The 13,908-nt window shown below is 37.8% G+C and overlaps 1 protein-coding gene and 1 long non-coding RNA gene across 7 annotated transcripts in view; one reads left to right on the forward strand and one right to left on the reverse strand.

Moving 5' to 3' along the window:
* Positions 1-13,908, reverse strand: part of LOC110041489 (neural cell adhesion molecule 1-like) — a 34,733-nt gene that overhangs the window by 20,134 nt on the left and 691 nt on the right. For all 5 annotated transcript variants that reach the window (XM_020746779.2, XM_020746780.2, XM_020746773.2 and 2 more), the window contains exons 2-8: positions 12,647-12,719; positions 7,658-7,966; positions 6,227-6,493; positions 4,015-4,317; positions 2,677-2,813; positions 2,322-2,481; positions 703-972 (exon numbers count right to left, since the gene is read on the reverse strand). In XM_020746779.2, the coding sequence (XP_020602438.1) occupies positions 703-972; positions 2,322-2,481; positions 2,677-2,813; positions 4,015-4,317; positions 6,227-6,493; positions 7,658-7,966; positions 12,647-12,719 (1,519 nt within the window). The remainder of the gene's footprint in view (positions 1-702; positions 973-2,321; positions 2,482-2,676; positions 2,814-4,014; positions 4,318-6,226; positions 6,494-7,657; positions 7,967-12,646; positions 12,720-13,908) is intronic.
* The window catches only part of LOC149109768 (uncharacterized), a 37,267-nt gene that overhangs the window by 11,821 nt on the left and 11,538 nt on the right, over positions 1-13,908 (forward strand). For both annotated transcript variants that reach the window (XR_016208387.1, XR_016208388.1), the window contains one exon: positions 294-10,219. This is a non-coding gene — a long non-coding RNA (uncharacterized LOC149109768). The remainder of the gene's footprint in view (positions 1-293; positions 10,220-13,908) is intronic.

Genomic DNA, 13,908 nt, shown 5'->3' on the forward strand with positions numbered 1-13,908 from the left:
TTTTTTACTACATTCCCAATAAAGTTAAAAAAAATAAATAAAAATAAAAAATGTTACTGTGGATGGGAAGCTAAGTTTGTCCATCTTGGAATAAAGAAGGTACCATTGTGAAAGTCAAAGGAGAAGTCTGTGGTTGGCACCTGGTCGACCCTCAAACCTTAGGCCGACGTGATCTGGGACTCTGCACTCTAATCATTACGCTACTGTCTCCCACAAAGGTTGTGAAAAGATTGCCCGAATAAGCAAGCGCAGTATTAGAGACAATGACACTCAGTATGGTTTTTTAATCCTAGGTTGCAAGACGCACTGTGAGAGAAACATTAAGTGTCATGTCAAGGGATGTGACTTGACGACCCCAGTTAGAGCTTGACCCCAGGCCACCACCACTGGTTAGTGTCAACTTGTATGCATTAAGGAGCACTATGATAAAAATGACTTCAAAAAGTGAAAACCCAAAAGACATTTTAATTGATAGAAATTAACCTAGAAATAATGGTCTACATGTAGTCACTGAAGCTATCAAGGAAATGCTATAATTGAGTTACATATGCATGGACAAGGAATAGAAAAGCCTGACAGCCTTTTTAAATTTTTTTGGTCATCCTTTCAATAGACTTCATTGTCGTATTTTTTATCAATGTTCTGAGCCAAAATCCAGACAAATCACTGAAAACTGTTTCCTAACTATACATATATGTGTACCTGCTTTTCGTAACTCAACCAAATATTGTGCCATGCCATCTGGGCTCTCTGCAGTACAGTTAAATGTTCCAAAGTCATCTTTGGTTGTATAACTGATGGTATAGGATACTGTGCTGTTTCCTTGTGCAATCTCGGTACCATTTTCATCTCTCATGATCACTGTTGGCACTGGGTATCCAAAAAAGGTACATGTGACATCAACAGATTTCCTGTTTCCCACAAAAGAGTATACTGGCGTAGGGGATGCTTCCTCATTAATCTGGGGTGGAGCTGAAAGATGAAATAAATAGCTGTAAATATAACATTAATGTTAAAAGCATTTAATACTCAATGAAATCATGACAACATTAACATGAATAATTTCTGAAAAATGTGGGGAATTTTTTTTGGTTGGTTGATTTTTACCAAAAGATGTGAAACATAGGCACATTGCATGTGTGACAGTCTGAACAATATACACTGTATGTTCAATTTATTTTCTACTTGAGAGAGCACACTGTTTTGTACACAACTTTTTAGCACCCATAAATTGTGAAAAATAGACTGTAAGAATTTCTCAATGTCATTTTCATGTCTGTACTTTTAGCTTTTGTGACCTGCAACGTTAGGTTGGCACTGCATTGTAAGAAGTTAAAACTACACACTCTCTAAATGCATGAGCATTTAATGTAACATTTAGTGAACAACTGTCAGAAAAGTGGAAATGGGCTTTTTAACATATTAATTGGAAAAATGTTTTGTTTTTTCAGCCGGACATATCAGATTATATTCTCTACTCCTTTAAAAGATATTTGTGTTGCTCTTAAATTGAAATAGTTTTCAGCCGATAAATGACATCATCTCTGGGTCTATTTAGGTTGTGTTCTTGTAAATTGGTTGTGTAGATTTAGTTGCTTCACATGAGGCTGCATAATCACAGATCATGAGATATCAAGTTCTGTTGGTCTGATTTTGAATGAATGAATGAGGTCTTTATTTCTTATTGAAAGACAGTCCAACTCAGCAGACTGAGTCTTTACAATCATAACCTAAATGAAAGTAACACAAAAACAGTTTACATAATTTAATTTTAATTTTTAGAAAAGGAATAGGAAATGGGTGCTTGTTTCCAAAAAATCTGACAGAAACAGGAGACAAAATTGAGTTGAATTTGAAAGTTTGAGGTAGCCCAAGCAGTGCCATTTTCTAACTCTGTTTAGCAGCCACTCAGCTGTCTGCTAAATATTGTAAATTCGTGAATCTGATTGGTTCTTTCACTGTGTTCTATTGGCTAATAAACAACGATTGCACACGCTGTTCTTGAAACTGAAAATTGTTCGTAATTTTAAGCTAAAAAACAAAATTGTAGGTTGTATGCTGTACATAATCCTTAAAAATGTCTATACTAAAACAATTAGACTGTACTCTAGATTTCTAGGAGCGATAGTCATCTCAGTGTACACCTCATTGACTACTCTCTCATAGAAAGGCTCATAGTCTAATTGCTAAGTATCTTGGCTTATCTGAAAGTAACAAAAGTCATACTTTTATCAACTGTAGCTCTTTCAAGCCGTGTGCATGCAGATATTTTTCCAGTTATGAATTATAACAAAGTGCATGGAGTGTATTAGGAAACTTACATCTCACAAAGAGGTTAATTGTTTTCTTAACCTCGATAACATCACCATTTCCATCAAGGGCACCATTTCTTGCCTGGCAAGTGTATTCTCCAGTGTTTACCAAGTTGACATTTGCAAATGATATTTGTCGAACTCTCTTTTCACCGCGTTGGATCTGATCCTGTGAAGAGAAAAGGTTTGAAAATTAGCTAAGAACAAAATAGCACAAAGGAGAAGTCAATTATTATCACTGTACATTTAGTTTTTAGCCTGCAATGGCTCAGCTTGTTGCACATGAAGTAACTACTGGGTATCATTGTGCCTGCATCACGGCTTAGATATGAACTTTCTTACGGTCATATTCTTTAAAGATTACCTTTTGTCCAGTGTAGTAACTTCCACCATAGTACCATTCCACATTAGGAGTTGGCACTCCTGCGGCAACGCATTCCAAGTCCACTTTATCACCAGCATTTGCTATTATGTCTGTCATTGGATCGATTGTCGGTGGAACTGAAAAAAAATAGTCGGTATAAATTTATTATTTCTGCCATGTGTAAAAAGATGTTTATTTAATTGTCATGTCTCTCTAATTTAAAAAAAAAGCCTATTAAAAAAACTATTTTTGGATTGTTCAGTATTTATTTTGGGGAACTTGCTGTTAATTATATAGTGATGATACTGACAATTCTTTCACCTTAAAGTGATAGTTAAGGATATATAGAGGATGGCAAGTGTGGTAATTGTTTTGAAGAGTTTCTGATTGCTTTCTTTCAACAGTTGGCAAATATTTAGTACTTTGGAGGTACAGCAACTTTTAAAACATCTCTTTTTGAAGCACTTGATCACATTTCAAGCAGTTTCACTTGCACCATGTTCTCAAAGGCCATAATTTATTTTAGAAAGACAATATTTGCTTAAGGCCCAGTTCATACGTCGCATTTCTGCCATGTCGAATTCAATTCAACGAATTAAATTCGACAGAAATTCGACGTCTGAATCGGCTGCCGCATTTCTGCCGCACGTTCGACTGGGCTTGTCGCATTATCCGACAGAAATGCGACACCGATTCAGACGTCGAATTTCTGCCGTGTCGAATCTAATGCATACATTATGTTAATTTATTGAGCATGCGTAAATGTTTTCACGCCAAAGAAAAAGGAGAAACTTGGCCATTTTCGACCCAATGCAACCTGAACATATTGCAACACATACTGCTTCGTTGTCAGCCTTCTCGTTCTCGTTCCATTGGCGGACAATTTTTCGCAAAATTAAAGTCCTTCGTCGCTCAGTATTTTCGTCCGCCATATTGAATACTCTACGTTTAAAACATTTTCCGCTGACCGACATACCCGACAGTATTAATTCTGAATTAAATTCAACACAAGTGCGACGTATGAATCGACAGTTGCATTTCTGCCGCACTTAATTGAATTGAATTCGACACGGCAGAAATGCGACGTATGAACCGGGCCTAAGTAAAATCAATTTCATCCTGGTTGTACATTGAAGCCTGTGGTATAACCCTCTGTCATGAGTCCTCTTTTTGCACACAGACCTTTTTTGCTTCACATAGCTTTGTCTTAGATAAACTTTCCTTGTTAATGTACAGTCAGGCCATAAAGAAGACACCAAGCAATGTAAGATGTTCATCATTACATTTCTTGTTATACTTCATGCACATTATAATTCAACTTCACATGCAATAACTTACCATCAACATGTGTAATCTCAAACCTCAGGTCATCTTCTCCAGCTTTGTTTTTAGCTATGCACCTATATTTGCCTTTGTCTGTTGTCTGAACTCCAGTAATAAGCCATGTTTCATCAGTTGGATGTGTAAATCTTGCATCATAGAGTGGGTCAACTTTTTTCAGTGTATCTGTCCACCCAAAATACCAAGTGATTTCTGGCTTTGGATGTCCAGACTCGACATCACAATGAAATGTAGCATTGTTACCCTGTGTTAGTCTACGATAGACTATGCCCCCTGGGTACTTTCGTATTTTGGGCTCATCTAAAACATTTAGCAAAACAAAGTGTTAGGTTAATTAGCAAATACAAATTATTCTGAGGGTTGCAAATATTGGGAGATGTTCATGTATTGCAGCTTTCCAATGACATGAATAATGCTACTTGCCAATAACATGAATAAATATTTCAAGGATTGTCCTCTTGTTGTAAGCATTTTGTATCTTTTAGTAATACAGGGCTTCTGACATTCGGCAAAAAATTTTAGGAAATTGTACAGAACTTTCAAGGCACATTATGCAGCAAGAAAGATCTATTATATGGCAAATTTATATGCGATTTCATTTTTGCTAATTTAACTTTGTTTTATTAGGTCTCAGAGGAGCACAACTATTTTTTGCTGTCCAAGACCCTATTCGAACGTAAAGGAATGATAAAAGCATCTGAAATAAATCATCTGTTGCCTCATTTTACATTATTGAAATTGGAGATGCCCAATTTAGCCAATTTAGTATGAATATTATTAATTATTAATACTGTTAGTCAACCCTCAATCTGCTAATGGACACTCTTGTAAGCAGACAGCTTCACTCACGGACATTGTTTTAAATTCCCCTTTTTACTTCCCAGTCAAACTCTGTATTTACACATTCCTGTAAGCAGACACTCTTGTAAGCTGACGCAGTCACATTTGAAAATAAAAAATTGGACGCTCTCTTGTAAGCTGACGCAGTCACATTTGAAAATGAAAAATTGAATTTTTCTTTTGTTTACGTTCTCTCGCAAGACAACACCCCATGTGCATGGATAATAACTGACACTTGGCAATGAAATTTGTCTTTTGCAATTAATCAACAGAAATACTGCATGACCTTTGTCCGCAAGAACTGTCCGTTCGTTTGGCAAATCAAGAGTCTGATGAGTAACATTTGTAGTGTCACGTTAACACCTGCTAATGTAAGTTACTCTCTCATAAGCAAACTCTGCCATATTTTTCCTTGGTGTCTCTTTATGGGAATAATTCTTGTAAGCGGACCCCTCTACTAACGGACACTTTTTTCCAATTCCTGAGGTTATCTGCTTTTAAGAGAGTTGACTGTATTTACAGGAACGTGTGATCGTTTTTTTCTGCAGTGAAGAAGCACTCAGCAATTTAACAATTAACTTTTCCATGAGGATGTCTGTTAAACCCAAAAAACTACATCTTGCAAGTGACTATTGAGCAGTTCATGCTGATACTTATGAAAATATGGGGGATCAAATAACATCTAAAGAGAATATATCAGTGATTGTGATTGGTTCATATACAGAAAAGGATTGTTTAATTTGTGCCAATGAACAATCACACAATACTGAAAACTAGCACCAGGTCCCTGAAGTGTAAAACTACACATAGAAGGAACACTAAGAAACAAACTGAGAAACACTTCCATCAGTGTAAATGGTTTGAACCCAGGAGTATCAGTAGTTCGTATAGTGTGATCGTCTGGGTGAGGGTAGTCGCCATCAACAATTCTTTTCAGAACTTCTCTCACCCGGATGATCACACTGTGCGAACCTCCATCAGTATGAGTAATTATACTGACGGAACTTCCATCAGTATAAGTAATTTTGTACAGTACACAAAGGCAAATGCTAAGACCTAATTTGGCTTGCCTGAGCTATTGAACACTCAGCCATTAGTTTGCATTGACTAGAAGCTGTGTAAAAAATGGTGACATTTTCTCATTTCTCCCAAGTCTTGTAGGGAGATTTAAAAAATATCATTCAATAATTTTTAGCCAATTAAGGCTGATAAGGCAATACTCATCTGAGAAAACTTTAAATGTATCCACAGAGCTGCAAGGTGGTTTGAAACTGCATTGCAGTCCCCAAACAGTAACTTGGCTAAAGGGTGAAGTTTACTACTGCATGCACTTACTTTGTGATATAGTGAGAAATAAACGATTATTTACCTATAGTTGTGACTTCAATCTCAACAGTGTCTGCTGTACCAAATTTCACTGTGCACGTGTAGTTTCCTTCATCAGCTTCTTGGACATTGTCAATGGAAATAGAACCAGTGTATGGGTCAAGTGTTTTGCCTGCCATAGGGAATTCCAGTTTTTGTCCGTCTTTTCTCCAGTCATATGTTAGTGGTGGATATGCAGATACATCCAGTGTTATTGTTCCTGGTCGACCAAGATGCAATTCTTGTTTTGTAACAACTTGTGATGTTTCAACTGTTGAAAGCATTAAATACTTCTAAGTAAATATAACTGTATTTTTGTAAATTTTGTCAGTGATAACAATGGGGTGACAGTGATAACAATGGAGTGAAGGCCTACATGTACATGACTCTTAGCCACATGTACAGTAATGGCCATTTTGGATCTTTGCTCATGATCAAAGAAGTGTATCTTTTAGAGATCTGTTACCCTTTTGTAGGAAATAATGAAAGGGCAATCTTTGAGTATTTCAGTAAGCAATGGTTGATTTTCCTGTTTGCTCTGATGGAGTATATTGCCTGACAAAAGGTAAGATTCACTTGTTTTGCCTTTTGTTTGAGGAAAGGTCTAAATTGGCTATTACAGGTGGATAATTGTAGGCTTGTTACCCCATTGTTATCAACCTTCACCCAGGTTTTCATAGCAAGAGGATTTTACATCCCCCCCCCCCCTTGATGGGATACTATTCCATTGTAGGTTATCCCCCACCCCACACTAACCCTTTAAGCCATGGAGAAAAACCTCTTTTTTCTAAAATGATAACAGTAGTTTGAAAGACCACAAGTGATATACTAGTTGAAAGGTATTGTTTGGGTAATGTCCTAAATCACCACAACAGACATACAAGATGTCACAAATTGAATTGAGGAGTCTGCAAAGGACAAAAATTAAAACATTCAAAAATACCTCATTCCTTGTATATATTGGGTATACCCCTAAACAATAGCTTAATTTGCAGCTCTGGGTGTGCAGATTTTTTATCAGATATTCACTTGAATGTAAAATTGTAAAGCGAAAAAGTTTCAAAAACTTAAGGAGTGGTTAATCAAGTCTGATTCAGGAGGGGATATGATTTTATGCTTCCAATGTGAAGATCTCTCAACGATCCTTTTGGTGTCCAAATTTGAAACGAATTGGCCAGATATTTAGCTTATAACATTTTGTGCCATATGGCACTATTGGGCCTGAAAGGGCTAAGCACTTTTTGTTTGGGGTGCCCTAAAAGTTTGCATTTTGTCTCTGAGTCCCTGGCAGAATTTGAACCCATGGCCACTCAGAAACCAGTTGGGTGCTCCAACCACTGACCTATGGGGGGACCTGTGGTGAGCTGCATGAAGTCAGGCCAGTACTGATTTGGGATGGATTTGAGAGCTTTTAGAAGGTACAATTTGGACTTACAGTCAACTTGAAGAGTGAAAACTTTACTCTCAACTGATCCTTCACAGATGTACTCGCCACCATCATCAACTATCAGATCCTCTATGGTAAGTTCATAAGTGTCTCCAGACACTGAGATTTTTCTCCTGTTTACAGGTGTTGTTTGAGAAGCTGGAATTCTAACGCTTGGTATAGCAGGTTTTCCTGGTCGTGCTGGTTTGGCTGGTGTTACCCAAGCCACAAAGCTTTCTCCCGTTACCACACATTGAAAAGGAATGTCTCTACCTTGCTGGGCTTTGAGTGTATTAGTTGGCAGTGTTACTGTTCCATCTATGAAGCAATTGAGGTAAAATAAGAACAATTAAGAAATGCTCATTGAAAGTGAGATGTTTGTTGGAAGATAACAGCCCAATCTATGTTAAGCACTGGCCACTCTTTTTTTAATGATCAGTTGCAGAAATCGTACATTTAAGTGTATTTTATTGTTTTGCTTTCTGTAGTGCATCAAATGCCTGTTGGCAAGAGCTCTGGTGTGTGTACAGACCACTTGTGGATTGGTCTTGACTTTCTGTAGCAGGAAGCTTTTACATGTATGAACATGTTTTGCTTCTCTCCACGTGGGTTCATTACAGGTCAATTGCCAACATTGTGCAGTTCCAAAAATAATATCTATACCCATTCTATATGGAAGGTCACTGAAAATTCAGAGGGGATTTTGGGTCTCAAAAGTTAAAAGAGTTCAAAGGAAAGTACGAGTCTTGCATGGAATTTCCAGAGGGGTGGGGTTTCAAACCAAAGAGCCCTTCTGTGCTGATCTGGATATTCTTTTTGAGCTAATAATTTGCCAGTGCCCATTTATTCTCGTGGGTTCAAGGTACAGATGTTTTAAGAGTCAAGTAGCTGGCCTTAGAAGGTTCATGATTTGGCACTGGTCACAGATATTGTTTTACAAAGTTTTTGGTTTCAAGAAAAACTGTTTAACTGTCTTGGCAGCAAGTGAAACACAGCTACTTGTCAACTTAAAAATAAATATTATGTAAATTACAATATTCAGAAAAAAACGCACATCAACCATTGCTGGATTTCATACCCAGGCTGGATTTCATACCGAGGTCCTCTATCATGTCGAACTGGAATTTGGAAATTTTCATGAGGGAGAAAAGCCAGAGTACTCAGAGAAAACCTTGGAGCAAGATGGGAATTGAGAAAAAATACCACCTTACTGAGTTGGAAAACCTGATATTTTGAGCATATTAACCCTCCTTCAGAGCAAAGCAGAAGGTTGTATGGTTATAAAGTTACATGTAAGTTATTTGGAAAGCAAACAGTAGCAGAAAATACATGTTTGTATTAATTAGACGAAAAACAGCTGTTGATCTCAAGTAGATCCAAGACACCAAGTTGAAAGATAAATAGATTTTTGTGCCTTCGAGTTCTCATGGCAGCCTTCTAAACCAAGAAGCTCTGTTCTATCTTATCCTGTATTGAGATGGCAAAGCTGCAGGTAGCTAACCAGAAAAAAGGGTTAGCATTAGCTAACCAAACTACAAACTATGTACAAACTATGTCTCCATGTTATCAGTATGCAAGTTTGAAAACAATAATAAATAATATATTATGTAAGTGTTTTTAAACCTTTGTTGCATCAGAAAATTAAGAGCTTTGCAGGGTAAAAATTGATAATGTTTTGTCCAAACCAAGCTTTTTCAACTTGTTATATGCCGTTGTTTCGAAGTGACATTCTGCAAATACATGGAGCAGTTGCTCATTTTGTAAACATTTCAAAAGAATAGTATGGTTTGTTTTGGAATAATGTAGGGCTGAACTAACAATAATCACATTTGCAAGTCGGTTGGATTATAGGGGTATTTTTTTTCTTTATTCGTGCGTGCGTGCTGACATGTACTACCGTGGGGCAGTAACTGAAGTTGTGGGCTAGATGTGATCTTTGCAGTTGTCCTTTCTCCCCATACAGTTCTTCAACATTCATTGACTAACTGAAATGGTCCCAATAAGTTGTCTTTGTGTTTTATATAACTACATTTTTGTTGCTGTAGATCTGTTAACTGAAATGGTCCCAATAAGTTGTCTTTGTGTTTTATATAACTACATTTTTGTTGCTGTAGATCTGTTAACTGAAATGGTCCCAATAAGTTGTCTGTGTTTTATATAACTACATTTTTGTTGCTGTAGATCTGCATTTTTCCATACATAACTTTTAATGGCCTTTTGATCGGAATTTTTCTGCTGATCTCCACTACTTAAAATACACGTGTAGAAGCTTTTCCGTGACGTTTGGATTCACACCATTTACTGCAAATATGTGAAGCAAAGAGCTCTATACAGGTACATGTACATGTACAATGTATGTCCATGCAGTGGGACTTTATGTAAAAAATGTGTATCTTTGATGTTTTTTGCTAAGTTTTTTAAAAAGGGCTAATTATTATAAAGATATTAATTGTCAAATTTTCTTTCTGCAGGTGGTTGGTGCCTAATCCTCTTAAAATGATAAAACTTCGCGACGAGAGAATAGTGAGAACGCAAGCCGTCAACGGCCATACTTCAAAAGGCAACTGCATGGTAATTGTTCAATTACGAGTTTAAGCACTTGTCATCACTTTAACACTTAACCTAAGATTGTCCGACAGAGAATGGTTATCCCAAAGGAAAATCTGGAAAGTTTAAGTTTTCCTTTGAAATTTTATTAACAAAGGCGTGGAAACATCCTGTTTACAGTCCAACATTGTCTCCGATAATGTAAATTTGCAATTACAACCAGCTCTTGTTGACTAATATCAAACAATAGTATTAGCTGGTATTTATCTTCTCAGTTGCAACTTCTCCGCTTGTTTCAGTTTTTAGAAAACCAGCAGTTAACTTAGCTTTAAATTGTTTACTTCTTTTGCTTCCATACTAAACTGAGGTGCATCTTAATAATAATAGGGCTACGTTTCAACATCAAGTTGCTCGTCCTTGCTATCTTTTGGTTCAAACTAGCGGAACACAATTTTATTTGTGGTCATCGAACTCGCGAAACATTCGTCTGTTTTGAAATGTTCGTTATGTCTTGCTGGACGAAATTTGCATACTTCTTTTTAAATGTTTCCTGATGCAATGTTATTGACATTTTTGACAGATGATTTCACTTAATTCCTATCCAATATTAATATCGGTCAACTGCTAAATGTATGCACGTCCCTGAAGTCTTGCACAAAACAAATGGAAATGACTTACTCGCATCAGACATATTTTTGGAATTGAAAACTTCAGCGTGTCTTTAGCGTGTTCTGTCAATTTGCCTATCTATAAGTTATTTTTGCCATAGGCTATGTTTCTTTAAAGAAAACAAATTTTAAAACGTTCTTGACCTTTTTCGGTTTCAGTTGCAAGAAAAAGGGAGAAAATAAAAAGAAAAAGATTTACGGAATTCGAAAAGTGAAAGCCAATATTTAGATTCAATGCGAAGAGTTCCTTCTTCGTCATGGAGTCATGCAAGCATTAACGACAAAAATTCCATTTCCAATTTCTACTCTTTTATTCTGAGATTTAGAAATGAGTTTATGTGATACCTTTTATCGTAGTAGTTCAGTAAATAGCGAGTTATCATGATAACCGCATTGCAGCTCGCTCATAACAGTCTTCAGCGACTAACATATATTACTTGTATTGAGTGAAGGAAATTTTGCTTTTATACGCGACTGCATGAAACAAATATTTCGCTTGCTTGACCCGAACTTTCAAATAATGAAAACAAATGCGCTTGCCTCCGATATACGTTGACGGTGTTTTGATAAGTAATCGCAGAGGACAGTCTTGTTGAAAATGAAACTTAATCCCTGTGCTCAGCCGATGAAAGGTGCGCAATCTTTTGTTTGCTGTTTGAGTTGGCATGCTGAAGATTCGCAAATCGAAAATGGACTTTGGCTTGGTTGTTTTGTAAAACAAAAAAGGGCTGCCCAATGATGCGTTTGACGAGAAAAACAACAACATCGCAGCCAAGCTATATGACCGAATACGCGATCATCTCGATGTGGTCTTGATGATTCTGTACGTACCACATCGTAGAACTGTCTGTCAGTAAAACTAGTTGAAGCCGAGTGTTTCTAACGCGAAATAAAATGCATACAGTATAAGCTCAGCCCCAAAGGAATACACTTTTGAGAATATTGCATACTTGATGAATCAGTATCGGCCATGGAAATTTCAACCAAGAAGCGAGCTAACACAGCGATCAACATAGCTCCCTTAAATATTAAGTTCACTACTCGCGTTAGGTACAAAGGACTCTCGTTGACCCAGTGAATGCGCGTCAAAGCTTACAAACACGAGAATTTGACTTACTTCCAACTTTTTAATTGTTCAGCGCGGTTTATTCGAAGATAGACAAAGACAAGATGACTCAGCTAGCTGCGCGGGGTTTTTCAATTCTCAGTTGGCATCGAAGAGTTTTCACACTGAATAAGCACTCAACAATTTCTCAGAGGCGAAGCAGCCAAAATCTACACCTTGTGAAGTATTGTACTATGCTTCACTAAACAAAATATGTATCCTCAATGTAGGGTACAGTAATCACGGTACGTTTAAACTCTTGGGCGCGAAGTAGAAGGGTAAAATCGCGATCGTTTGGAGTGGAAAAGTGATACAAGCGGCTTAAGGCCCTTGGTCATATCACGGGGCTCAAATTTCAAATCAAGCACGAATGTTTCCTGGGGTTTTGCTTTGGTCTCGCGCCCACCACAAAACAACAACCACGCCGAAAGGTATGAATGCTCAATGTAGCAAAGAAACAACATTCAAATTATTTGAATCTTGTGAAGGTGTGGCAAAAGAGACGTACGAAATTCCCGAATGTTTCGTTGCGTCGTTATCGCCGAGATCTTCCCGAACGTGAATGTTTTGGAAATTTGATACCAGCACAAGCCACCAGCGCTAAAAGCGACGACCCTCAGGAAAGGGACTCGCGAATATGTCGACACGCTTATTTACAATGAGTTCTCACTCACTTACCCGTGCGACTAACGGTCACCGCAAGGACAGCTCCGATTACTAGCAGTAACTTCACCATGGCTGCTCCAAAGACCTGGTAGATATCAACAAAGGGGCACAAAACCGTTACAGACGCCAAGAGGTGTTAAATTAGTTAACAGAGCGCACGGGACCACGGTTTTCCTATCGCGCACACTGCACGCTCTTAGTGAAAAGGATCAAATACAAGGGTCGTGCACACGCTGTTTAACTGCGCAAGCGCGCTACCAACGGACGCGAACATGGTTGCATACATTAGTATTTCAAAAGGGTTTGCGTATTCACTTGGGAGATATTGTTTGCCTGTTTCGAACCTGTTGTCTGTGTTGAAATTTATATAGGCATGCTAATGCGATTTTTTTGTATAGTTATTTCAATGCATGCACGGGTGTTGTGAAACTGTGTGACCTGGTTTGTTTTGCTGGCGTTCATCTCAGCAATGAACTGAAGAATTTTGTCTTTCTATCAAGCTATTAGAAGCACGTTCCAAGACACCATGGCTTATCTACGCTAGTCAGCACAAAACTCTTCCACCTGCGTGAGTCATTAGCAGTTGTTGTCCGCCTGTCTTCTCATTTTGAGCTGTCGCTTCGATTCAGTGGGAAAGCCTTACTTCGAAACAATAGCACGGTTAAAATCGACGATTTGTTTCCTCCAAATGCGTCGATACAAAAGTACAAGCCAATAACAAGTTCCGACAAGCGGGCAAAGAAACGATAATATATTCAACACCCCCCATTTTTGTCGGCAGCCGAGGAAAGCCCCCTTTCGCCGCCTTTGATGACTCTGTAAACAAACCTCAAAATTCTGTTTAAAATACTGTTTACTGATGTAAGCCTCGTTCAATGCCTTAAATGTTAATTACATGCTCCAGTATCGGCGAAGCGATTAATACTCTCGGTTTACCTCCAGCTTCTGAAAAGCTGCGATAATCGTTTGATCAAAGATGGAAATCAGCGCATGAGAGTTACGAACGTCAGGTTTCTCAAACCAGCTAAAGACAAAGCTATTTAACGCATATTTTGAACTTACTTGACAAAGCCAATGGGACTTCTGACGTACTGTAATGCCGATCTGAGTTGGTACAGCTATGAACTGCGGTTTACCGAGTGGAAAATTCTAGACAGTACAATGTTTATTTTGCGATAGATAAAAAAGTTATGTTTTGCCCGAGATCATCTGTAGCTCGACTCAGCCAATAATTGCAGACCACTCCAAGTTATAATAACTTCCCTATATTTAGG

This window comes from Orbicella faveolata, unplaced genomic scaffold (assembly GCF_042242905.1).
Source record: "Orbicella faveolata isolate gen_17 unplaced genomic scaffold, um_ofav_v1 contig_25, whole genome shotgun sequence".
NCBI lineage: Eukaryota > Metazoa > Cnidaria > Anthozoa > Scleractinia > Merulinidae > Orbicella > Orbicella faveolata.